Source organism: Leucoraja erinacea, chromosome 27 (genome assembly GCF_028641065.1).
Source record: "Leucoraja erinacea ecotype New England chromosome 27, Leri_hhj_1, whole genome shotgun sequence".
In the NCBI taxonomy this organism is placed as follows: Eukaryota; Metazoa; Chordata; class Chondrichthyes; order Rajiformes; family Rajidae; genus Leucoraja; species Leucoraja erinaceus.
Genome location: NC_073403.1, coordinates 19,557,497 through 19,582,670, shown reverse-complemented (window position 1 = coordinate 19,582,670; position 25,174 = coordinate 19,557,497). Strand labels below are relative to the sequence as shown.

Sequence of the window (25,174 nt, the reverse complement as noted above, 5' to 3'; positions counted from 1 at the left end):
ACAGTGGTGCAGCTGGTAGAACTGCTGCCTCACAGTGCAAGAGACCTGTGCTCAATCCTGCCCTCGGGTTCTGTCTGTGTGGAGTTTGCATGTTCTCCCTGTGACAGTGTGGGTTTCATCCGAGTGCTCTTCTTGTCCATTCCAATTTCACAGTTTAGACTCTCCTTTAGAGATACAGTGCGGAAACAGGGCCTTCAGCCCACCGAGTCCACAATGACCAGCGATCCCCGTACACTGACACTACACTAGGGACAATTTTACCAAAGTCATTTCACCTGCAAACCTGTACGTCTTTGGAACGTGGGAGGAAACCGGAGCACCAAAGAGAATCCACGCAGGCCACAGGGAGATGTACAAATTCCGTACAGACAGCACCCGTAGTCAGGATCGAACCCAGGTCTCTGGAGCTGTAAAGCAGCAACTCTATCACTTTGCCGCCTTAGTTAGTATGATTTCACCTAGAAACGGTTGCCAGCATGTGCCACCGATAGGAATATTATATGTTATATATTTAGCCGTTTGAAAATCAGTCACTATGCTATCTAATTCTTGGATAGAATTACTCATGCATGACAACAAAAATCAATTTCATTATTTTCCTTTCAAGTCGTTTTTAATATTCTTCAACAATTTGTTTCGCAGGTAGAATTATAGTAATACACTTAAATTACAATGAGAAAAACATATTAACCACAAAGTCCAATCACGCAAAATAAATAAAATAAAATATGAGTGATTAGAAAACTAACTTCTAAAAGAGTGGATTTTAATACAGTACTTTGCACAAAACAATACTATGGTAACCAATATTTAATTTCCCAATCATATTCAATGATTCAAATCCACGTGCGGACGGGAGACTTGCAAATGTAACTCGAATGCACTTCAAAAAGTGAGGGGGAAAACAGAAAGTTACAGGTGAGGCAGCTTCATATCTGTTATAAGGCAAATGTTAGAAGCTTTATAAAAGTAAAGTCAATGGGGTTTTGTGAATGGGAAACCATGTTTGACCAATGTATTAGTTGACGAGGAAAACATTTGGTGGATATTGGTGGACATACTATACTTTAAAGAGACAACAACTGGTGCACCTCTGCTATTCATCCTGGTTTATTAATGACTTGGATAAAGGCAAGTTTTGAAGTATGAATGTTTAATCTACCATTTATACAAAGTTACGTCAGAAAGTAATATGTGAAGAGAGCATAAGGGATATAGACTGGTTTAATAAGTGGACCAAAAATCTGGCACATGGATTAGAATGTGGGAAAGTGGAAAATTGTCAATTTTGGCTGGGAAAATGTAAACACGTTTATCTAAGTAATAAGAAACTAAAGAAGCAACGGGGACTGAGTATTCTAGAATATGATTCACAAAGGATGGATATGCAGATACAGCAAATCATTTGGAAAGGTTATTATTTTTTATTGTTGAGGGAAATTAATATAAAAGTTGGGGGACTAGCTTGACGACGTCTATAGAAAGCATACTGTCAGGTAGCATCACCATTGGTTTGGGAACAGCTCTGCCCTAGAAATTGCAGAGGGAAGTAGATGTAGACCGTCCATCACAGAGACATTTTGTGAGGCAGCAGCTCTACCAGCTGCGCCACTGTGCCGCCCCCAATAAGTGTTTTTTTTTTCATTCTCTTTGGGTTGTGGATCTTTTGAACTCTTTTTTCTGAAAGGATATTGGAGGCAGTGCCGTTGAATAATTTGAGGGCAGTGTTAGTTAGATAAGCAAGTGAGTGAAATGTTACCACTGGTACATTGGAATGCAGAGCTAAGGCTACAATCAGATCTGCGTGATTTTATTGAATGGTACTGTACGCTTGAGGAGCTATGTGGTCTATTCCTAACTTAGTTCTGTTTTGATTCAATAATCATCTTATTCCTAACAAAAATGAAGACATGAGCAGAAGCTAGAAGAATGGGATAAAGTAACCAAAAATCCAGAGAGGTCTTATTTGGCAGTAACATTTTAAATTTAAATGTGGACATATGATTGTCTTCGCTACTAGATTGACAATACAGTGGGAAAATTTACACGGTAGCATTAGTGACCAATATCTTTGTAAACGAAGTTGATACACCATACACGGAACAGTGCAGCTGAAGAACAGACCCTTTAGTCTACATTGTCCTTGCCGTAATTATGGGAAGTAGATGCTTCTCTAGATATTTAATCTATTGAAAGGACAGCTGTAAGTTAGAAACATCTATAACTAATGCCCCCAAACAGTATTGGTTAATGCAAGAACATCCAAACATTTTTTTTTTAAAGGACACAGTGCTGGAGTAATTCAGCAGGTCAGGCAGCATATCTGGAGAACATGGATAGGTAACATTTTGGGTTGGAATCCTTCTTCAGACCTTCTTCTGTTTTGACATCCAAACTCTGAATTGTTTGCCCTTGATTCAGATTAGCACTCAATACGAAGGAGGCATTGGGAGGTGAATTAGTATTGGTGGTGTGTCAGGAGATGGCTCAACCATTTTTAAATAACTATTTAATTTAAAGTTACTTTTGTTTCCGAGTTGGCTGAATTAGAAAAATGGAATGGACTAGCCAGGGGATAATAGCAGTCACCAAAATAGGAACAAATGCATTCTTCAGGTAGAACAGGGCATAAAACAGGATGGTGGAGTACTTGGGCAGTGGAACCCGATCCATTATCTCAATGATGAGCACAGAGAGTGCAATGCAGACAGCTTTCACCTTCCACGTCATCTTCCACCCCTGTGTGCTGGTGTATAATGGTGAGCAGAGTCCGATGCCAAGTCCGAGGATTGTCCCTGCATCCCGGTTCAGTGAAGAGAATGGTGCCGTGTCTAGTCGGATCCATTCAGGCCTGGCACACCACTTGGTAGCAAGTAAAATTGTCCTGGAACACCCAAGTGTAAATTAGTTCCAAAAGAGCCTGTGCTTTATTCGTAGTAAATACATAGAACAAGCACTTTAGTTTGTAACGGGTATCATGGTGTAGTGCTATATTAGAGCTAGAGAATTATACAGTGTGGAAACAGCTCCTTCAGTCCAACTTGCATACGCTGACCAACATGCTTCATCTACACTAGTTTCCACTGGGGTCAAGGAAAGAGGGTTCACATTGCGGCCCAGTTTTCACCAATCTTTCCACCACCACGCACAAGAAGCGCAAGACAGGCACCATTGTTTGTAGATGTCGAGAAGTGTGTTCCGCTCTGTCTGAACAACTTCTAATCTTGTGTGTGGACTCGATAAGAAGATTAGTTTCCACTTGCCTGCAATTGACCAATATCTCTCAAACTTTCCTATCCATGTACCTGCTAATATGTTTTTTAAACGTTGTGATAGGACCTGCCTTAACTAACTCCTCTGCCAGCACCCACCACCCTTTGTGTAAAGAAAAAAGTTGCCCCACATGTCCCTATTAAAGGTTTCCCCCCCTGACATTAAACCTATGTCCTCCGGTTTACGAGGATGTTTGCAGGACGTGCAGGGCTTGAGCTATAGGAAGAGGTTGGGCAGACTAGGACTTTATTCCTTGGAGCGCAGGAGGATGCGGGGTATTCTTATAGAGGTGAATAAGATTATGAGGGAATAGATAGGGTTGACACACAGTTTTTTAGCCAGTGTAGGGGAATCAAGAACCAGAGGTTTAAGGTGAGCGGGGAAAGATTTAATATGAACTTGAGGGGCAAGTTTTTCCGCACAGATGATGGTGGGTATATGGAACAAACTACCAGAGGAGATTGAGGCTGGGACGATAACAACATTGAAATAAATGACATTTATTCCCACTCCTTGCCTTCAGCCAGTTAACCAATCTTCTATCCATGCGAGTACCTTGCCTTTAAATGTGGGTCCCTTGAAGGCAGACACAGGTGAAATTATTATGGGGAACAAGGAAATGGCAGAAGAGTTGAACAGGTACTTCGGATCTGTCTTCACTAAGGAAGACACAAACAATCTCCCAGAAGTACTGGAGGACAGAGGATATAAGGGGGTCATGGAACTGAAATAAATTTTCATTAGGCGAGGAATAGTATTTGGTAGGCTAATGGGACTGAAGGATGATAAATCCCCAGGGCCTGATGGTCTGCATCCCAGGGTCCTCAGGGAGGTGGCTCTAGAAATAGTGGACGCACTGGTGATCATTTTCCATGTTCAATAGATTCAGGATCAGTTCCTGTGGATTGGAGGATAGCTAATGCTATCCCACTTTTCAAGAAAGGAGCGAGAGAGAAAACGGGGAATTACAGACCAGTTAGCCTGACTTCGGTGGTGGGAAAGATGCTGGAGTCAATTATTAAAGAGGTAATAATGGGGCATTTGGATAGCAGTAAAAGGATTAGTCCAAGTCAGCATGGATTTATGAAAGGAAAATCATGCTTGACTAATCTTCTGGAATTTTTTGAGGATATGACAAGTAAAATGAATGAAGGGGAGCCAGTGGATGTAGTGTATCTAGACTTTCAGAAAGCATTTGATAAGGTCCCACACAGGAGATTGGTGACTAAAATTAGAGCACATGGTATTGGGGGTAGGATGTTGACGTGGATAGAACATTGGTTGGCAAACAGGAAACAAAGAGTAGGAGTGAACAGGTCCTTTTCAGAATGGCAGTCAGTGGCGAGTGGAGTGCCGCAAGGCTCGGTGTTGGGGCCGCAACTGTTTACCATATATATATTAATGATTTGGAAGAGGAAATTAACACTAGCATGTTTGCGGATGACACAAAGCTGGGTGAACTGTGAAGAGGATGTTAGGAGGTTGCAGGGTGACCTGGACAGGTTGAGTGAGTGGGCAGATGCGTGGCAGATACAATATAATATAGATAAATGTGAGGTTATCCACTTTGGTGACAAAAACAAGGGGGCAGATTATTATCTCAATGGGGTTAGGTTAGGTACAGCGAGACCTGGGTGTCCGTACATCGGTCACTGAAAGTTGGCATGCAGGTACAGCAGGCAGTGAAGAAAGCTAATGGAATGCTGGCCCTCATAACAAGAGAATTTCAGTACAGCAGTAGAGAGGTTCTTCTGCAGTTGTATAGGGCTCTGGTAAGGCCACATCTGGAGTATTGCGTACAGTTTTGGTCTCCTAATTTGAGCAAGGACATCCTTGTGATTGAGGCAGTGCAGCGGAGGTTCACGAGATTGATTGGATGGCGGGACTGTCATATAAGGAAAGATTGAAAAGACTAGGCTTGTATTCACTGGGGTTTAGAAGGATGAGGGGGCTCTTATAGAAACTTATAAAAGGACTGGACAAGCTAGATGCGGGGAAAAATGTTCCCAATGTTGGGCGAGTCCAGGACCAGGGGCCACAGTCTTAGAATAAGGGGGAGGCCATTTAAGACTGAGGTGAGAAAAAACGTTTTCACCCAGAGAGGTGTGAATTTGTGGAATTCCCTGCCACAGAGGGCAGTGGAGGCCAAATCACTGAATGGATTTAAGAGAGAGTTAGATAGAGCTCTAGGGGCTAGTGGAATCAAGGGATATGGGGAGAAGGCAGGCACAGGTTATTGATTGAGGACAATCAGCCATGATTGCAATGAATGGCGGTGCTGATTCGAAGGGCCGAATGGCATCCTCCTGCACCTATTTTCTATGTTTGTATGTTTCTAATACTATGGGCTCCAATCTTGTTCAGCAGCCTGACATGCGGCATCTTATCAAAAGCAATCTGAGCCATCTGAAAATCCAAGTAAACGATATCCACTGACTCTCTTTTATCTGTCCTGCTTGTTACTTCCTCACAAAATTCCAATAGATTAGTCAGGCAAGATCTCCCATTAACAAAACCATGCTGACTTTAGCCTAATTTATCATGTGCTTCCAAGTACCCTGAAACCTCATCCTTAATAATCAATATACTTATAAAACTCTGATCTTAGATGTGGATGTATATGTGTGTGTGTGTGTGTGTATATATGTGTGTGTGTGTGTGTGTGTATATATGTGTGTGTGTGTGTGTGTGTGTGTGTGTGTGTGTGTGTGTGTGTGGGTGTGTGTGTGTGTGTGTGTGTGTGTGTGTGTGTGTGTGTATTTGTGAGTTTTTCTGTGATTCACATCTCCTTGAAAACACAACGCACTAACATATTCCGATAGAGATTTACCTCATGATCTCGAAAATCGCCTCATCTGAAAATTTGATTCATTATTTCTTGAGTTTTTTTATTAGGGGACAGGACCCAACGGGTCTCCCTTGGTCTAGTGGACTATAAAATTCTACTAACCACAGAAGTCAGGCTAACAGGCCTATACAGTAATTTTATTTACTTTGCCTCACTCCCTTCTTAAACAGTGGATTTACATTTGCGATTTTCCTGTCCACTGGAACCATTCCTGACTAGAGATTCTGGAAAGATCACCGTTAATGCCTCCACGATCTCAACAGCTACCTCTTTCAGAACCCTAGCGTATAGTTCATCTGGTTAGCTTATTATTAGGTAACAGAGCAATGCTCTGAAGTTTAATTTCTGCAGACTGTGGGAAGAGCCTGAAGGGTTGTCATGCCGACTTTAACTATTGGCTCCATCACAGTGCAATATTGTGCATTGGTGAAAATGAACATCGGCCTAACTGTTACATCTCCCTGTTTGAAAAAGACTGATCAGATTGGCATTGAACCATACGATGAGAATGGCCAAATGCTTTACAAAAGAGTGCTTTGCAAACATGTCTGTCTTTGGAAACTCTGCACACTCCAGAGGACCATCTTATCTGCAAAATATTAACGGGCCAGTCCCACTTAAGCGATTTGGCAGCGGACTGCGGGCGACATCACGTTGCTGTCCATCGCCTGCCAAAGCGGGACGAGGAACTGCAACTATCAGATTGCACACACACACACACACACGGCGGGGGCCAGGGCAAGGGTGGGGAGCGCTGCCTGAAATTCACTTGGTGCAAAGCCAAGGTGATACAGACACAAACCGCGGTGAAGGTTGGCGCTGTAATTAAGATGGTACCTTCCACAGTGTACGGTAAGTCCTTTAAAAGAGGGGGGGTGGGGGGGGGGGGGGGTAGGGGGGGGGGGGGAGGGGGGGGAGAAGGAGTGGAGACAACTTTTAAGAAGCCAGCCAACTTTCAATAAGCCAGAGATACACAGCTGTGAAGTTCGGCAGACATTTAACATTACCAGTCAGTTATCCTTGGTTCTGAAAACTCCTGCTTACGTTTTTTTCCCCCCCCAATGAGCCAATGTAAATGACCGGTCAGCAAAAGCGATTACCTAAAACTACCTACGTCTACCTCGACTGCCTACAACTACATGGCGACCCCACCACAACTGCACCTTCGAATACTTAGGATTATCGATTATCTCCATGGCGACCAATTTTTGGTCGCAGAAAATTTTTCAACATGTTGAAAAATTTGCGGCGACCATACTGAGGCCACGACTAGTTCCCAGAATGCGGGAACTCCTCGCGACCATGAAGGGGACTCGTCAGAGACCACCAGTGAACATGTGGCGACCATATGGCGAGCTTAGAGTCTCCTGTACTCGCCTAAAAAGTCGCCTAAGTAGGACAGGCCCCATTGACTGAATCACCTATTAAAGGAAAACATTTTCATCACAAGAAATAAAAGTATTTTTCTTCCTGTTTGGCAAAGGTATAGATGCTTGTTCTTTAACAATGGCATAATGAAGGAAACAAAACTCGGGCACGTGCTTGTTGTGGGTAGGATCTTCAGCCTCTGCATGAAAGTAAAGAATGCAAAGTGCTTTCAAATTCATACGGGCCAACCCTCTCTTGAAAATCTAAGAGGCAAAGTAATTAAGTAAGTAGGAAGGAACTGCAGGAGCTGGTTTAAAACCGAAGATAGACACAAAATTCTGGAGTATTTCAGCAGGTCAGGCAGTATCTCTGGAGAAAAAGAATAGGTGACGTTTCGGGTTGGAACCCTTCTTCAGTATTTTTGAAGTATTTTCCCTTTTGAAGTCTGCCTTACAACAAAGAAAATACCTCCTATGAATCTCGACCTATGTAAAGAACTCGGTGTGCAAGTTTGCATGGTGCTGGGCCAAAGGATCTGATGAGCTGTTGTAACTGTGTAATCCCGTAAGTGTGTCTCCACTCTCCACATTGTATGGGACATTAAACAACACATGGATGGTACGATGCTGCTAAGGGCTGCTAATTCCCACACAATTTATTCACAGGCCTTTTACAAATTGACTGGCACTCTTCAGAACAACATGTGCCAAGCTCAGGTTTAATCCCGACTTTAGGGGCTGACTGTGCAAAATTTGCATGTTCTCTGCATGACCACACGTGTTTCCCATGGTGCCCTGGTTCCCCCCCCCCCCCCCCCCCCCCCCCCCCACAACCAAAATATAGACGTACTGGTAGGTTTATTGGCCCCTGTAATTACACTTTAGTTACACTAAAATGGTGGTCAAAGGCGAAAAGTTATACGAGTCGATGGACCAGTGTGAAAGAGGGTAAGTTACAGGGAAATAATACTGGGAATACACGAATAGATTGCCCAACCATAATAGTTCATCAGATCCCATAATCTGTATTCCTTTATTGCCTGAATGCTTTTCAATAGGTTACCTGTAATAAATTCAAATCGGAAGGCAAGCCCAGCTGAAGGCCGCAGGCTACATAAACACTTATGTTTTGCAGTTACAAATCCATTCACTGAATCTGCCAGATTTATTTCACCTGTTGATTGCAAGATCTGTTTCATATTCGTTCCAAAATTATATTGTCCACCTAAAACTAACGAGCTCCTACCATTGTGAGTCTGGCATGAAAATAATTAGCTTAAACAGGTAGATGGGACTAGGGGAGAATAAGTGTTCGACACGGACTAGAAGGGCCGAGATGGCCTTTTTCCATGCTGTAATTTTTATATGGTTATATGGTTAAATTGCTACACGCTGATTAAAGGATTGATGACCTTATAATATGCAGCAGCATCGAGATGAGACATTCTAAATTACTCATTTTCTCAATTCACAGTACACATTCTGAACACAAACCATTATTTCTCGTTCTGTCTTTTGTTAAACGTTTGTGCCAATGTTCTCAGTTAGAAATTTCTGGCCTAGAAATGCAAACACTTTGGTTCAGCATCAAGCATCTTGAAATCACTTATTTCCAGACTGAAACATAACTGCAACCATGTTGGATTGTGTTGCTTAGAAAACCTGACCAAGTAGTTCTTTGCATCTTGATGCATTCTTTTCATCAGTTGCATGTATGATGATGTGTGAGGGACTTTGTAAGAGGCATTGGCACATGTTGTTCTGAAGAGTGCCTGTCAATCCCATACCGTTCAGTTTAGCCCTATGAACCCAACCTGGCTCCTCTATCTGGCTCCCCTATGTTTTTTTTTTCTTCAAATACACAGGATCTATTTATTAGCCAGAGATTATCTGCCAATCTCCGAAGTTGGCCAATTTACCTGGCTCAGAAACCCAGCCACTCCACCTCAGATCTCCATATAACTTCACTTAAGCTTTGAACTCCATCTGCATGCCCTCATAGGCCCCCAATCACAAGCCTTCTCCCCCCCAAGCTCCCCATTGATCTCACCGCATCTTCCTTTACATGCTCTACACTTGTTAATTGGCATGTTTCACTTAATCATTGGAGGCCAAGCCTTTGGCTTCAGTTGCTGGTGAAGCTTGCATGACCAAGACCAAAGCAATTGTTGGCATATCATGCAATATTCCTTGGCATATTTTGAACTGTGAGGATTAATGAATAGACCTCTATGCCTACACTTAAAATGGACCCTCCCACACAGCCCAAAGACCTACTGGTTGGTATATTAATTGACCACTGTAACTTTCCTCTGGCGTATAGATGGTAGAATCTTTTGGAAGGGGTGCGGAGGAGTTAATGGGAATGTGGGGTGAATAAAATGGGCTAGGAGAGGATAGATATAGTAGACCCCCCCTCGGTCATGACTGATCATGGGTGATGTATCCTGGTCGGATGCAAGCCTGGGCAATGTCATATGGAGGACAGGCTGTTGCCCACGCAGCACGTCCCCCCTCTCCACGTCGCTGACCGATCCAAAGGAACAGCAGGGCCGTTACAGTTTGGCACCAGCGCCGTTGCAGGAGCTGCCAGAGCAAAGTTGTAGACAACGGCAAACTGCCTTAGGGGCTCCGACTCCGGATTTTCTTGAGGTTTACTCCTAGAGCCTTTTCCGTGACTGGATATGGTCACAAGGCAGTGGAGGTTTTAAATCAGAGTTTTCCCTCTCCTAGATGGACTGCCTTCCCAGGCTGACGAGCCCCATCTGCCCGAGACTCATGGGGGCGGGAGCGTCTACCTTCCCGTGCAGGTCTATGGCACCTGCCCACTGCCCAGGGATAGGTATAAATCCTTTATAAATAGATAAAGGTATAGCTATTCAATGGTCAGCACAGACTCGGAGGGCTGACGGGCTCGTTCTATGCTGTCTCCATGATTGTGTGCCCCTCCACCTTCTGACTTAATTCACAGGACTGGTTGAGTGCAAGAAATGTCTTCCCCTTAAACTCTATGCTTTTCATTTCTAATTTGTTTACAGTAGTTCCTTTCTATAATAGATGTTTGCCACTTAAAAGGCACAGAAATTTAAAAAGGAACTGCACACAAGCAATTGTTGCCAGGAATGAAATGTGTGAAGATTGCTGTACTTACCAAGAAACGTTTACACCAAAGTAATGCAATCCCCAGTACAGGCACATACCACTGAGCAGCAACAAGATTGAGGTCACAACATATTGGATGAATTTGATATTCTCGGGTATGTATTGGCCCAGCAGAAAACCAAGTACAGCACCTAAAATACAAAATGGAATTATTGGTAAGTAATTTCCTTGCATGTTCACAGAATATTTACATCCTTTTAAACGTTCACATTCAGGAAATCTTGAAATGGTTGGTCGCAGGTGAAACCACAATGGCATGTTAAAAAACTGCTATGGTGACACATTTTGGGCAGCACAGTAATGCAGCTGGAGAGCCACAGTCTCTCGTAGCCAGAGACCCCGGGTTCAATATTCACCTTGGGTGCTGTCTGTGTGGAGTTTGCACATTCTTCCTTTATGGACCCCATGTGGATTTCCCCCAAGTGCTCCGGTTTTCTCCCATAACCAAAAGATATGTGGCTTTATAGGATAACTGGCCTCTAAAAATTGCCGCTAATGTGCAGAGAGTGGATGAGAAAGTAGGATAACATAGAACTAGTGTGTGAACGGATGATCGATGTTTGGACTCGGTGGGCCGAAGGGCCTGTTTCATGGGGTGTCTCTAAACTAAACTGTCACAGCTATATCTGACTGATGGGATCCATGTTCAGATTGTTTAATCATGCGGAGATTATTAGCATGACTAGTGTCATACCACATTTGAAAAAAGCATGACACCAAAGGCAATCACAGACTGGTCTCGGATGCATCAGGTTTTGCACGGATACTGAATTACGCGGCCATTTTCACTCAGTTGCACTCAGATCCTGGAAAAATCCAGGTTTCTGAAGAGAAAAGTGACCCAATCTCTCCTTCCCTGAGGACTCAAGGGGTTAATGGAACATTGTTTAGGAATGAAAACCAGTCAGCAGAGCCTTGCATGTATTTCCTGCTGCCTGCTGAGTTGGCTAAAGCGCATGAAGGGACAAAGCACGAAAAGCAAACCTCAAATACAGCAACTCAGCGTTAAAAAAACAACAAAGCTGTGTAATTACCAAAACAAATTTAAAAGATAAAATGTATATTTATACTTTGCAATGACTGCAAAAGTTCTCCTTTTTACGTTCTACTCAAAAAAAATCTTGAGCAGGTACAAAATTGTTCCATGTTGAGTTTTAAAATGTTGCATTATGCTGTGATTACTACCTAGCAATTTTTTTTATCCTAAACATTTCCATGTAGATTGCAATTACCTCAAAATATAAAGATATAAAAATAATAACTATATTTAAAAAAAGATATTTTCACTTCCACCTAAAACTTGCACGTATGCCTTAAGCTTTATATTGCACTCTGTAAAATGTTTTAAGATAATATAGCTTAAGGTTTTCTTTCCTTGTTATCTATCTGTAATAACTTGCTTGATTGCTGCTCGGATTGCCATCGACCCTGTGAATGGCCCATGACCATGAGAACAACCAAAAGAACACTGGGGAAAAGAGATAGCTCGCTCTCCCTTTGTAGTCTTCCGCCAGATCAATAAAAAACTCTGCAACCGAGTGCCATGGTGCTATCACACATCGTGGAAACAGGCCCTTTGGCCCAACTTGCCCACATCGATCAACATGTTTCACCTACGCTAGTGTGTCCCCCCCCCCCCCCCCCCCCCCCCCCCCTCCCCGTCTGTGTGTTTGGCCTATATCCCTACACACCTGTCCTATCCACGTACCTGTCCAATTGATCCTTAAACATTGCAATAGTCCCTGCCTCAACTACCTCTTCTGGCAGCTCATTCCATACATTCACCACCCTTTGTGTGAAATACAATGAAAAATGCACCAGAGCGTCACTACTTTAGTAGGAGAGATGCAAGTCACATTTACACACTGGTCGTGTCTACTGATGATATGACAATATTTTTGTGTTTAGCAATGGTACTGGTAGATATTCTGATGTTAATTACCCTTCTGTATAAGATTCAGGTATGCTCCCTAATATTTGCTGGTTTGCAACCATAAGAATACGTGCTGCGCACTTTGAGAATGATGGGGAAGGAATTTCAAATCAAAATGAATGACAAGTATTAGTATCAGATTTTTCAGATACAAAATCTTCACCTGTTGGTCCATCGTGCACCTTGCAATTAATGCTCTCACCTGTAATTATTCCAGCAACCACTTGATGAGGAAAATGTGCCAAAATAAATATTCTGGAGATGCCGATTGCCAGCAGCAGAACGATGTACAATACTACAGGAATGTTCTTTGCCAGCGAGCTTAAAGTAGAAAAAATATGATGTTAATATTAGCATAGTTTAATAGAAACATAGAACATAGAAATTAGGTGCAGGAGTAGGCCATTCGGCCCTTCGAGCCTGCACCGCCATTCAATATGATCATGGCTGATCATCCAACTCAGTATCCCGTACCTGCCTTCTCTCCATACCCCCTGATCCCCTTAGCCACAAGGGCCACATCTAACTCCCTCTTAAATATAGCTACTATATAATGGTTGAAACTTTTAGAAATATTACTTTTGATGAATTATATGATGTTGGGAAGAGGCACTCACACTTAGGTATTCAGTGTTAAAATCAAGTCCAAAAGAAGGGTTGCCTGAGGACATTAGCTGAGAGCAGAGGAGTAAAGAGTCAACTTTAGGACTACACTACACTGACAATGACAAATTAAGGGTCAATGGATAATTTGGAGTCCTTATCAGAAATCAATGTAATATCACCTGCAGCTTCAGAAAGTGCATCATATATACAGGGGACATTGGCTCACAGTTGATGAACCAGAGTCTGAGCTTCAATGCTGCCTCGGGGAGAAGGGACGTTCCAGGAAGTAGTTGCCCTGCTTACATTTACTGCTATAGAAATGGCCAGTCCCATGGCACAGGAGAGTTTGACTTTGAGTGAAGCAATAAGGCGATCTAGAAAATAACATTGTATGAGCCTAAGCCCTTGCACTTGTCTAATAGGTATGGGGTTTTGCAGTGGCTGTGCATAAGATTAGTCATGGCAAGATGAATTAGCAAATTGGCCACAGCACAATATTGCATGGGACCATTCAAGTTGAAGTGGTAATAGGAACAATATAGTTAGCAGAGGAAAACATGTTCTCTACAGATGCAAGCCTGTGTCCTAATGATTGTGCCAGGATTAAGGATGACTCTTCAGGGCTGGAGATAAATTCATAGGCGGAGAAAGATTTAATGTTGGTCTAAACATATGACAATAGATAGGGCAAGGCAGGATCTGTTGGAATATGAGCAATATGGATCTAAATTAACAAGATGACCTAAAAAGGTAATGATCTTCCTGAACCACGAGAAGATTGGCAAAAGGTAAAAAAAGATCAGCAAATTGAATGTGTAGATCAACGTTTAATGCAGGAAAATTTGGTTTCAATACATGGGGCATGGAAATAGGGAAAGAACAAGCTTTTCTACTGGAATGGACCTAACTTGAATTGGGCCAAGACTAATTCCCGGTGAATCGAACAATTGCGGTTGTAAATATGCCTTTAAACTAGATGGTGGGGTGGGGGTTTTGATGGGGGGAGGGGAAGGTTAGAAAGTTATAAGGAAAGGGCCGAGCTATAGTGCAGGCAGTAAATTGGGAAATAAAAACAGTAATAGTGCACATCAACTCAATTGTATTCTTCCAACAGTGTGAGGGCAAGGGAGAGTGGTAAAAAGTAAAAAATGAAGGCACTTTACCAGACTGCAAGTATCAAAGTCATAAGGTCATAAGGAATAGTGGAATTAGGCCATTCGGCCCTTCAAGTCTACTCCGCCATTCAATCATGGATGATCTATCTCTCCCTCCTAACCCCATTCTCCTGCCTTGGCACCTGTCACTGAAGGCACAAACAGAAACAGAAACCCAACAGTCCCTCCACTGATCTGATTGCAAAGTGGTCAAGGTTGGCAGTTCAATATTCCAAGATACTTCACTTTCAGAATAGACAGGCAAAATGGAAAATGGAGTAAACCTATTATTAAAGAATGGGATTTAACAGGTTACTTTAAATTATTATTGAGAAAAGGCTTATATGGTTGTGAAGGGGAAATAGGAAATTGTGGTCATATTATGACTGAATTTTATATGAGCTTTGTAAATGATTACATTCAATTAAAGCTCAAAGGTAGTTACAGATTGGCTACAGTACATTGGGAGTCAACTTTAAAAGGCACGACAGTAAAAAATAAAGGCTGACTTTTAAAGAATTAATACATAATTTGCAAGTAAGGCAAAAAAACAAAACAGGAAAAGTGATCCCATATGGCTGCAAGGATTAGCTAAAGATAATGTTAGATTAAAGCAAAAAGCTTGTAATGTTGCCAAAAAAGCAGTTAAATTGATATTTGTAATTTTTTCAGAATTCAGCAAAGGTCTTGATACAGTGAGGAAAAGTAGAAAATTAGGGCAATGTAAAGGATGAGAACAGCAATTTTTAACATAGTTTGTTGCTGATTGAAGCAAAATAAATTATATTGGAGAATAAGGACATAATAAAGAAAATTATACAAATATCTCCAGGGAAAAGGACACCGAAAACCTTCCAGAAATAGTAACAAAAATAGAAATGGCGAAAAATCTGCTCAGGCAAGCAGCATCTGAAGATAGTGGATGCCAACATTTCGGGTCAGCGTCTCTCAGTCCTGAAGGTCATTGAAACTTCGACTGGTTTCTCTTTCCGCAGATGCCGTTTGCCTGGCTGACGTCTTCCAGCATTTTCACTTTTGCTCCAGACACCAGCATCTGCAGTTTTTATTTGTCTTCCTTCCAGAGATGCGAGAAGACCACAAGTCTAAAGTAAATGAATTTTAATAAATTGACTTTGCTAAAAATTAGTACAGCCCATCCCCTGGTTCTACTGGGGTCCATTCTGAGAATTGTCCATAAGACAATTTTTCTGTGTCCTATATGTCCATATTCTAAAGTAACCCATACTGTATTATTCAACATACACTTGCTATAATTGGTTCATTGCCTTGAATATTCACCCTGATATTACTATCTAACAGAATAGAACTGTATCCAGTCAATTCATACCATGAAACATTTTATTATTTCAAAATCCTTAAAATATTTATGGGCGCATTTTCATAATGTCAGGTTTACATAAATCAGGTCATTCATAACCCAGAGAGCTCTTGTCTTGGAGAAAGTAATGAGACTGAAAGGCGATTAGTAACCAGGATCCACCCATTGAAACAATAAGCAAACAACATGCAGCACATTCAGAAGAGGAGAGAGCAGTCAGTGATAGGGTGAGGTATGCATTGTGTTTAAATGTTGTAAAATTACTTAACCATTTTGATATTTAAACGGTTAGAGTAGCACAAACCTTCTAGTGCGATTGAAAATGCATGTGGAAAGACTGGTCATTATAAGCCACCATGCTGCACCCGTGATCATCGCATGGCCGGAAGGACTGCCTGAAGCAGAAACAAACATTGCAATTGCAGTAATATTTTATTTTGCAAGGCTCAAAATCTGATGCAATACTTATTTCAAAGGCTGAATCTGAGCCAAACCAGTGGTGGAGTAGGTACGGTAACCAAATCATACATGCAAAGTTACTTCACACTATCTCACACTTATTTGTTACTAGACCAAGTGTGGACCCGTTGGGTCCTCGTCCCCCATCGCAAAATTCCACCACTCACCCATAGCCCCCAACTGCGCAGGCACGGCTGATGGGCTCCGGTTGTGACGCCAGTGAACCCAGTTGTGACGCGAGTCACGGCAACCCTCCCCCAACTGCGCAGGCTCGGCCGGCAAGTGGGAGCTGGACTGCGACGTTTATTAAAGTTTAAAATGTCATTAACTTGTAAAATATAACATCAATCTGAACGAAACATGTTTAGTGCACATCACAGAGCAATAGTAAGGTGGGCCTAAATTTGTTGCGCTATCGTGTACCATTTTTGCGGAGTTTCGGGAACAAACAAACAAACTAACTAACAAACAAGATGAGAGTTTAATGGGCCTGTCCCACTGTACAAGCTCATTCAAGAGCTCTCCCGAGTATTAAAAAAATCAAACTCGTGGAAGCACGTAGAATGTATGTAGCGGGTACGTCGGAGCTTGGGACGTCTCTTAGCGGCTCGTAACGCTAATGGCAGGTACTCAGGAAACGTGGTAAGCTCGGGAAGACTCGTGAAGATTTTTCAACATGTTGAAAAATGTCCACGAGAGCCCCGAGTACCTATGAGCGGCCATTACCGTAAATCTCCAAGTTCGAAGCAGGGTAAACTCGGGAGAACTCTTGAATGAACACGTACAGTGGGACAGGGCCATTAGTAACAGATAAAATATAGTATAATGACAGTAACATTCAGGAGCCTTTAGACAAGCACGTGAACAGACAAGACGCAGAAGGATAAGGATCATGTGCAGGAAGATCTGATTAGTTTAAATTGAAATCATGATCAGCACAGACATCATGGGCCAAAGGGTCAGTTCTTGGGTTGTATTGTTCTCTGTTCCAATCATAAAATTGTGACAGTATATTATTAATCATAATGGTACTTCAGCTTTGAACACACACCCTGAGAATAACTCACTTTAATTCAAAGTAAAAAGAAATCTAATGAATGCATTCCATGAGAATTGTAATAAAACCTGTGTGTTAGCGTCATAGAGTAATAGTGTGGAAACAGGCCCTTTGGCTCAATTTGCCCACACCCGGCCAACATGTCCCTGCTACACTAGTTCCACCTGCCTGCCTTTGGTCCATATCCCTCCAAACCTGCCCTATTCATGTACCTGTCTTACTGCAAATGTTGGGGTGGTCCCAGTCTCAACATACCTCCTCTGGAAGCGTGTTCCATACACCCACTACCCTTTGTGTGAAAGAGTTACCCCTCGGATTCCTATTAATTCTTTTCCCCTTCACATTAAACCTATGTCCTCTGGTCCTCGATTCACCTACTCGGGGGAAGAGACTCTGTGTATCTACCCGATCTATTCCTTTCATGATTTTATAAATGCTTGTTCATTCTACCCTGCTATGTATGTAATTTAGTAAAAGAAAAAACAAAGTTCTGGAGGAACTCAGTGTGACAGGCAGCATCTGTGGAGAGAATGGACAGACGACATTTCAGGTTGCTTAGATGATGAATGTAAGCAATGTAACAAATTGGAAACAGATGGAGTATCATGAGAGATGATAGTGAGGTAGAAGTGGGTTCCAGGATTGTACATCTGGGACCTGACATGCTTCAAATAATGTTATTGAGGACCAACATGTGGATGTGAATTGCATGAGTGCCAAGGATAGATCCTTGCTGAATTACAAATGTAATGGAGCAGGGAAAATAAATTATGACAGAAGTTTCTTGGAGAGATTAGATGGAGCAAAGTAGAGGACTGCTACAGAATAGGAAAGGGCATTGAGGAAGATGGGGCAGCTGGGTTTGGAAGGATGATAGGGGATTTCATTGAAACCTACCGAATAATGAAAGGCCTAGAGTGAGTGAATGTGGAGAGGATGTTTCCAGTGGTTGGCGAGTTCAGGACCAGAGGGTACAGCCACAGAATGTGCCTTTAAAACGGACGTAAGGAAGATTTTCTTTAGCCAAAGGGTGGTGAATCTGAGGGATTCATTGCCACAGATGGCTATGGAGGCCGCTCTTGGGTATTTCTAAAGCGGAGATTGATCGGTTCTTGATTAGTAAGAGTAAAAGAGTAAAAGAAGGCAGGAGAATAGGGTGAGAGGGAAAAATAGATCAGCCATGATCGAATGGTGGGGCAGACTTTATGGGCCAATTGGCTTAATGCTGCTCCTGTGTTTTTTATTAACTGTATGAAAGACTGTGGATAGGTTTACATGGAAGAAATAATGGATGTCCTATACAGTCATGGTTCCATGAAGGACAAATTATTCAAGGAGATGCTTCCATTAAGTTCCATGAGATATCATCTGTGAATCTGATTATCCATTTCATTGCTTTGGCAGAGAATCATTGAATTCAAAAGGGTAACTGCAGGGAAGGTGGGACACATTTGACAAATGTCTAGGAGGTAAAGGGACAGTAAGAGATGGTATAACAGTGTGTAATTATATGCTTTCGAGGAAAAAAATGGCATATTTGCAAAGTGGGAGTTAGAATCCAGAAAATGGAAGAACAACCAAGGTAAGGTGGGTTACAAGCCAGGAAGGGAAGTTACATTCTGAGCAGTTTGGTGGGAATAAAGTTGAGGGAACAAAAAGATGTACCTAATGGATAAGATACATTTGGAAAGTCTATGTTGAAACATAGGATGGAGAAATGCGAGTTCACAATCATGGCAAGACACAATCTTTGGAGATGAGGAAGTGTGGGGTGAGATATGGTTTGAGATGAAGAAGTTAGAAAAGGGTTATCTTTTTTATTGTGGGATGATCTTGGAATAGTAAACGGTAATTATTGAGCAGATTACGATACAAAAACAGATTAAGTTGTCCATTTAGATTAGGTGTTGAATGATTAAACTAACTGCATACCAAAGATATTTAGTTCTTCAGTCTTTGAACTTTCAATAAAGATGCGACAGCTAGGGTGAAAGACTTTGTTTTTTTTATTACGGGGATAACGGGATTAAAGATGGAAGTGAACAGATCAGTCCTTGCAGAAATGTTGTGAAGAATGCTGAACAAGGCTAAAATGTAGGGTGTTCGAAACATTGTTCTCAGCAAAACTGCAGGAGTGTTTTTTCTGAAGGAAGACTCAGAAAGAAATGACATTAGGAAGTGAAGAGGGGGTGTGGGTGGAGATTGGTGCACAGAAGAAATCCGAGATCATTATTTCTATGATTAGCACATTAGTGGTGGCACAGTGGCGCAGGGGTAGAGTTGCTGTCTTACAGCGCCAGAGACCCAGGTTCAATCCTGACTATAGGCGCTGTCTGTATGGAGTTTGTATGTTCTTTCTGTAGGTTTTGTCCAGGTGCTTCACATTCCAAACATGTCGAGGTTTGTAAGTTAATTGGTTTCTGTAAAAATTGTCCCTATGTGCGTAGAACTAGTCTACAGGTGATCGCTGTCCGGCGGGGACACGGTGGGCCTGTTTCCATGCTGTATCTCTAAACTAAACTAGTGAGGCCACGTGATATGGTAAAGGGGGAATGTAAATGGAGCAAGGAAAAGTCATAGGAAGTGTGATGGGGAGCAAACTCAGAAGAGATCGTATGGAGATTAAAGGTGAAACTGAGAATAAAGTGAATTGGCACAGAAACAGAGAGAGAAACAGAGAGGGTACCTGAGAGAAACATAACACGGTAGTTAAGTATGTGGTAGAGGGTAAGAGTATTAAGTAACAGCAGAGAGGGGTGGAACAAGATTAGATAAGCAAAGGAAACATGCCAAAAACTTAGGGGAAAATATTAATTGATGAAAAGCCACATTGTCGCTGCAGCAACGTGGGTGAGGGAAGCAATGGAAAACATATGGAAGGAAGTTTCATTAGTGGAAGACATGTCATCAGCCCTCTCCCTATCTATTCAACCATCTACAATTAGTTAGGGTGACAGGGATCTTATTCACATCAAAGTAAAATAGCGATAACTGGCTGGCAGAATCCATGATGTCAGCACAGGGAAGTATTTGGCAATTGTAGCTTCCAGTGGGTTTATAGAAAAGGAGACTTGGAGAGGGGGTAGTAGTGGGTAAAATAAAATCAGCTGTAGTTCTTGTAACCAGTAAATTTGAGTCTGATGGGGTGGCATCAGGCTTCAACTCAATTATGTTAAAATGCTAATTTAAAAGTGAATGAATAGGTGGCTGCTATAAAGATAACCTTACACTTGGTTCTGACACAAACCTTTATAACCCTTTTCTCCTGAGTATCCCATTATTCTTCTATGTCGCAGTTCCTTTCTATTGGATGGACAAATAAATACCTTTGAAGTGCAAACCATGTGCCGATTTGCAATGTTTTTTTCTAACTGAGGGACAGTTACCAAGAATAGCATCCAACTGAACAGGGAACAACTGCAATCCTTAAAACTGACCACTACGTAAGAAGATTGGCAATTTTTCAATTCTAAGTTGCTAATTAATAAAAAATGTTTAAACATTAAATTCAAGTCTGTTCAGAATTCAATAATTCAACAAAATGAGTTTTTAAACTGAGGAATTTACTGCAACCATTTCATCTTGGGAAGGAGAATCATGTCAATGTGTGACATTTAAAACCATCCCTTACAGGAGATAAAATTGTAGAGACATTTATTGGAAAAAGTATTTTATTAAAGAAATTTGAAACTTAATTCCACTGAATAAATGTGAAATCTGTCACTGAAGTGACATAAAATAAACAGCTAACCAGTCACATTGCATTTTGCTGGGACAAACCTGGGCCAGTTTCACAGGAGCAGAAAAATTGCTTCAACTTGGGCATCTGGTGCTCATCATAGACCCCCGACTCATGAATCCACCAGAACGGACGCTCACCAAACAGAATCCTATTAAGAAAATTAGAAAGTTGATTGAGTTGAAAAATTGATTTCCAATCGATTGGAAGGTTAAATTTCATTTTGCCAGACAGTTTATTTTGGCCAGCTTTCAGGAACACCAAAAATAATTTTCTTTCCTCAGACTATTGGAAATCTTTGCAGTTTTCTACTTTCAGAGAGAGTTGTGAATTCTCTATATTTTGATGTTTTCAGAAATAAAGAAAATCGTTTGAAATATTTAACGGACTTAATTGGGGATAAGATGTTCCTGCTTTATTGTTCAGTGATTTATCGTGGGCAAGATTATAAGTATATGCCAGATGGCCTTGCCAATATTTGGTCTCTCGCGAGAGAAGCATTGTTGAATCCAACTAAATTCAATGGCCAGCACTCCACACCGCCTGGTCTATTCTTCTGAGATTAGCCAGCAAATCTGTCCATTTTGAACTATATAGTGTCATTGTATTAGGAATGGTAGGTTCTACTCACATCTTTGGAAGAATACTTTTAACATTATTTAAATGTGCATCTGCAGTTCATTCCTATACAGTTTAAAAAAATAGTTGACCCAAAATGCTGGAATCCTGGGCAATACACAAAGTATTGGAGAAACACAGCGGATCTGTGGACGATATGGACAGACAACATTTCGGATCGGGATTCTTCTTCAGACGAGGTCTTCAGACTATTCCATTGGGGAATAGCAACAAGGGAGTTTCTCATGCTTTTGTTTAATTGATCTAAATTAATGTTGGAACGAATATTCAGGCAACTTTAAATGCTGTGTATTTGTAGCATCTCAGATGCTCAGCATCTAATGTTGCCCGAATATTCCATATCCTCACATCATTGGGTGGGCGGCGCGACCGACGTCGCAGCGGCCTCTGCAGTCTGCTGTTTTTTTGGGGTTTTTTGTCCCGTTGAGGGTATAGTTTGTAGTGGGCTTTTAAATGTGTATGTGTGGGGGATGGGGGGGGGAAACTTTTAAATCTCTTCCCTGCACAGAGACCCGACCTTTTTCTCTGTCAGGTCTCCGTTGTCGTTGGGGCCTAGCACCGTGGGTGGCGTCCAACAGAACTACCTGGGGGCTCAAGTCACGGAGCCGGCGGAGCTGCGGACCTACCATCGTGGAGCTGGCCAGCTTCGGAGCGTGAGGAGCATGGAGAGCTGCGGTGGCGCGCGGCTGCGACCCGACTCCGGTGGATGATGACACCGGGAGCGCGCGGGTCCCCGGTGGGAGACCGCTTTGCGGGGCACCGGCAACGGCGACTTCTCCCGCTCGAATTGCGGGGCCTTACATCGCCCGGCGCGGCTTTAAATGGCCGCGGACTTGCTAGCGCCCGCTGGGGGCTTTGACTTTGACTTCGGGAGAGGAATGGAGAGCAGGGGAGAGACAAGACTTTGCCTTCCATCACAGTGAGGAGGAGATTCACTGTGATGGATGTTTGTGTAAATTGTGTTGGTGTGTGTCTTGGTTCTTTTCTTGTATGGCTGCAGGAACCAAATTTTGTTTGAACCTCATGTGAGGTTCAAATGACAAATAAATGGTATTGTATTGTATTGTATTGTATTGTTCCATAATGAGAAAACAATATTTAAGACGCAGGAGGCCATTCAGGCCATCATGTTCATGCCAACTTCCGACAAAACTATCCTCAATTCCATTTCCCCTCCTTATTTTCCTGCAACCTTGTAACTGTTCCTCCCATGTACCCACCAACACCCCTTTAGTCATTTATTTACTCAAAGCATTAACTACAGTAGCAAACCTTTTCACAAGAGGAATTATAATTACAAACAATGGTTATTTTTAACTTTAACTATACAATTTAAAGAACTTCTTACTTGATTGAACTTGATTTTTTCCCCTTTCAACCTTGACTTAGGTTAGTTATCTCAACTACAACAAACATATTTGATTATACGTGCTTATTTTTTGAAATATAACTTCAATAAATATAAATAATAAAGTTATTTATGGAGGCCAACATGGCAGCCATTTTCCAAAAGCATTAAAGCTGTTATGGAAGAAGAGCTTTCTACTCAACATTTGATTTGATCTTTAACATTCGCCTAAACCAGGTAACGATGAACAAACAAGGCACCGACTTATGTCTAAGAAGGAACTGCAGATGCTGGTTTAAACCGAAGATAGACACAAGATGTTGGCGTGACTCAGCGGGACAGGCAGTATCTCTGGAGAGAAGGAATGGGTTGACGTTTTGGGTTGAGATACTTCTTCAGACTTATGTCACCTGGTCATAAGCACTTGCAGAACTGCAGCAAATTGCCGCAGCACTAAAAACTGCCCATCGCAACATATTTAAAGCCTTTACTTTGGAATAAATAAGAGCAAAGCAAAGTTGCAGCACAAAAAGGCAGATTAACAATGCAATTTTGTAAACCAGCATCTGCAGTTCATTGTATCGTATTTTTTTTTAACGATTCAATCACCATCCATCCGTATCTTGCCTGAATGCGGAAAACAGTCGAGGTCCAGGTTGGATTGGAAGGGAGACAATAAATTAGATACCCCCCCCCCCCCCCCCCAAAAAAAATAAAGATAAACTTACGATTTAAATACTAAGTTTAACCATTCAGTAAGTGCAGTGATCCACAAGACTGAGATCCCGATCTTTCTGTTGAGAAAGTACGTTATAGGGAAGTAAATAAAAAAAGATGCTCTCGGGTCACCGATCCAAGTCATGAAGAGCAAACTCTTCTCAAAGCCGCCGAGAGTTTGCTGCAAACGTTCAGCCACTTGGATACCGTGCGTGTAGATGGGCTCCATCGCTCACAGCCAGCCCCGTGTGCGTGTCCCGGCAGCAGAGAACCCTCCTCTCCGTGAGCCACCGGGTGGCTCAATGCCTCTGTAATCTGCCCCAAACCCTTGCATTCGCTTCCCCAGCCTCGTCGGACAGTAAACCAACGGTGACAAACTTCGCCTTTCATACTGCGATTGCAGTCAAGGCAAAATCATAAACCGCTTGAAGTTTCAACCTCTCGACGCTAAAGTCGCTGTTGATGTCGCTTCTTGGACGAGTGAGATACTTCCGTGAAATGTCTCAATATGTTTTCAGCAGTGAAACCTGCAGACAAGTTGAAGATGAGATACAAGGAACTGCAGGTGCTTGTTTTCAAAAATAAAAGGCACAAAGTGCTGGAGTAACTCAGCGGGTCAGGCGGAATCTCTGGAGAACATGGATAGGTGACGCTTGTGGTTGGGACCCTTCAGACAGATTGTGGTGGGGTGGGTGGGAAGAAAGCTGGAAGGGCAGGACAAAGTCTGGCAAGTGTAGAGGGTTTGCACGTAAGGTCATCGGGTCAAAGGGCGTGACGCATAGAGCAGCTCAATCCATGTGGAGGACATGGCGGCCTCGGCACACTGTTAACACACGAAACATGTACTTCCTTACCTGTTAAAAACCACCGAAATTGTTATTTTTTGCCATGTAAATAATTGTGGGTGCTGTCATTGAATGCGGGAAGGTATCAGGTTTTAACTGGTATTATCTCATGATGTAGAGCCTTTTACAATCCGCGACTAATAGCAGCATTCATCCAGACAGCATCATCTCGATAAGCCTTCGCTATATCAAACAAACTCAAAGTCAGAGCCATTTGATTGCAATGTTGTGGGGTTATTATTTTGGGGTGACTGAGCGCTCAGAACCAAATGCTCTAGTGTCTTTGCTCTGAACCCGAGCACCAAGGTGTCGAAGGAGCGCATCCCTCGGGACAGCCCCCATTTTCCCCCCCCGGGATCAGCGCTGTCCGGCCACAGCTGCCCTCCGCCCCGTCTCCTTCTGCGGGCCGCATTGTCGGGCTGTGGGTCGGCAGCGCCCACATACGGGGCCGGGGCCGGGTGGAGCGGGGCCGGGTGAAGCCCCCGACCCCTCCTCCCTGTGAGATATGGTTAGAAGAAGTAAGATTGAGAAACTGCAGGAAGGAATATTCGTGAATATTAAGAAGCTTGAGAAAGGAATGGGAGGGAGATGGGGCGAAATGGGTGTGAATCCAAATGTAGACAAAAATGTAAACTAAAATTGGAAAATGTAAAGTTTTGCCCAAGATTCCAGCATCTGCAATTTCTTG

At 42.4% G+C, this 25,174-nt stretch overlaps 1 protein-coding gene across 1 annotated transcript; it reads right to left on the bottom strand.

Annotated features, from left to right (window-relative positions):
* Positions 1-585: 585 nt before the first annotated feature.
* Positions 586-24,047, bottom strand: g6pc3 (glucose-6-phosphatase catalytic subunit 3). The gene is made up of 6 exons (XM_055657245.1): positions 23,653-24,047; positions 20,979-21,088; positions 15,987-16,077; positions 12,786-12,904; positions 10,640-10,781; positions 586-2,884 (listed from the first exon to the last, which is right to left on the bottom strand). Exons 1-6 carry the CDS (start codon positions 23,868-23,870, stop codon positions 2,521-2,523), a joined length of 1,044 nt encoding a protein of 347 aa, XP_055513220.1. The 5' UTR covers positions 23,871-24,047; the 3' UTR covers positions 586-2,520.
* Positions 24,048-25,174: the final 1,127 nt, after the last annotated feature.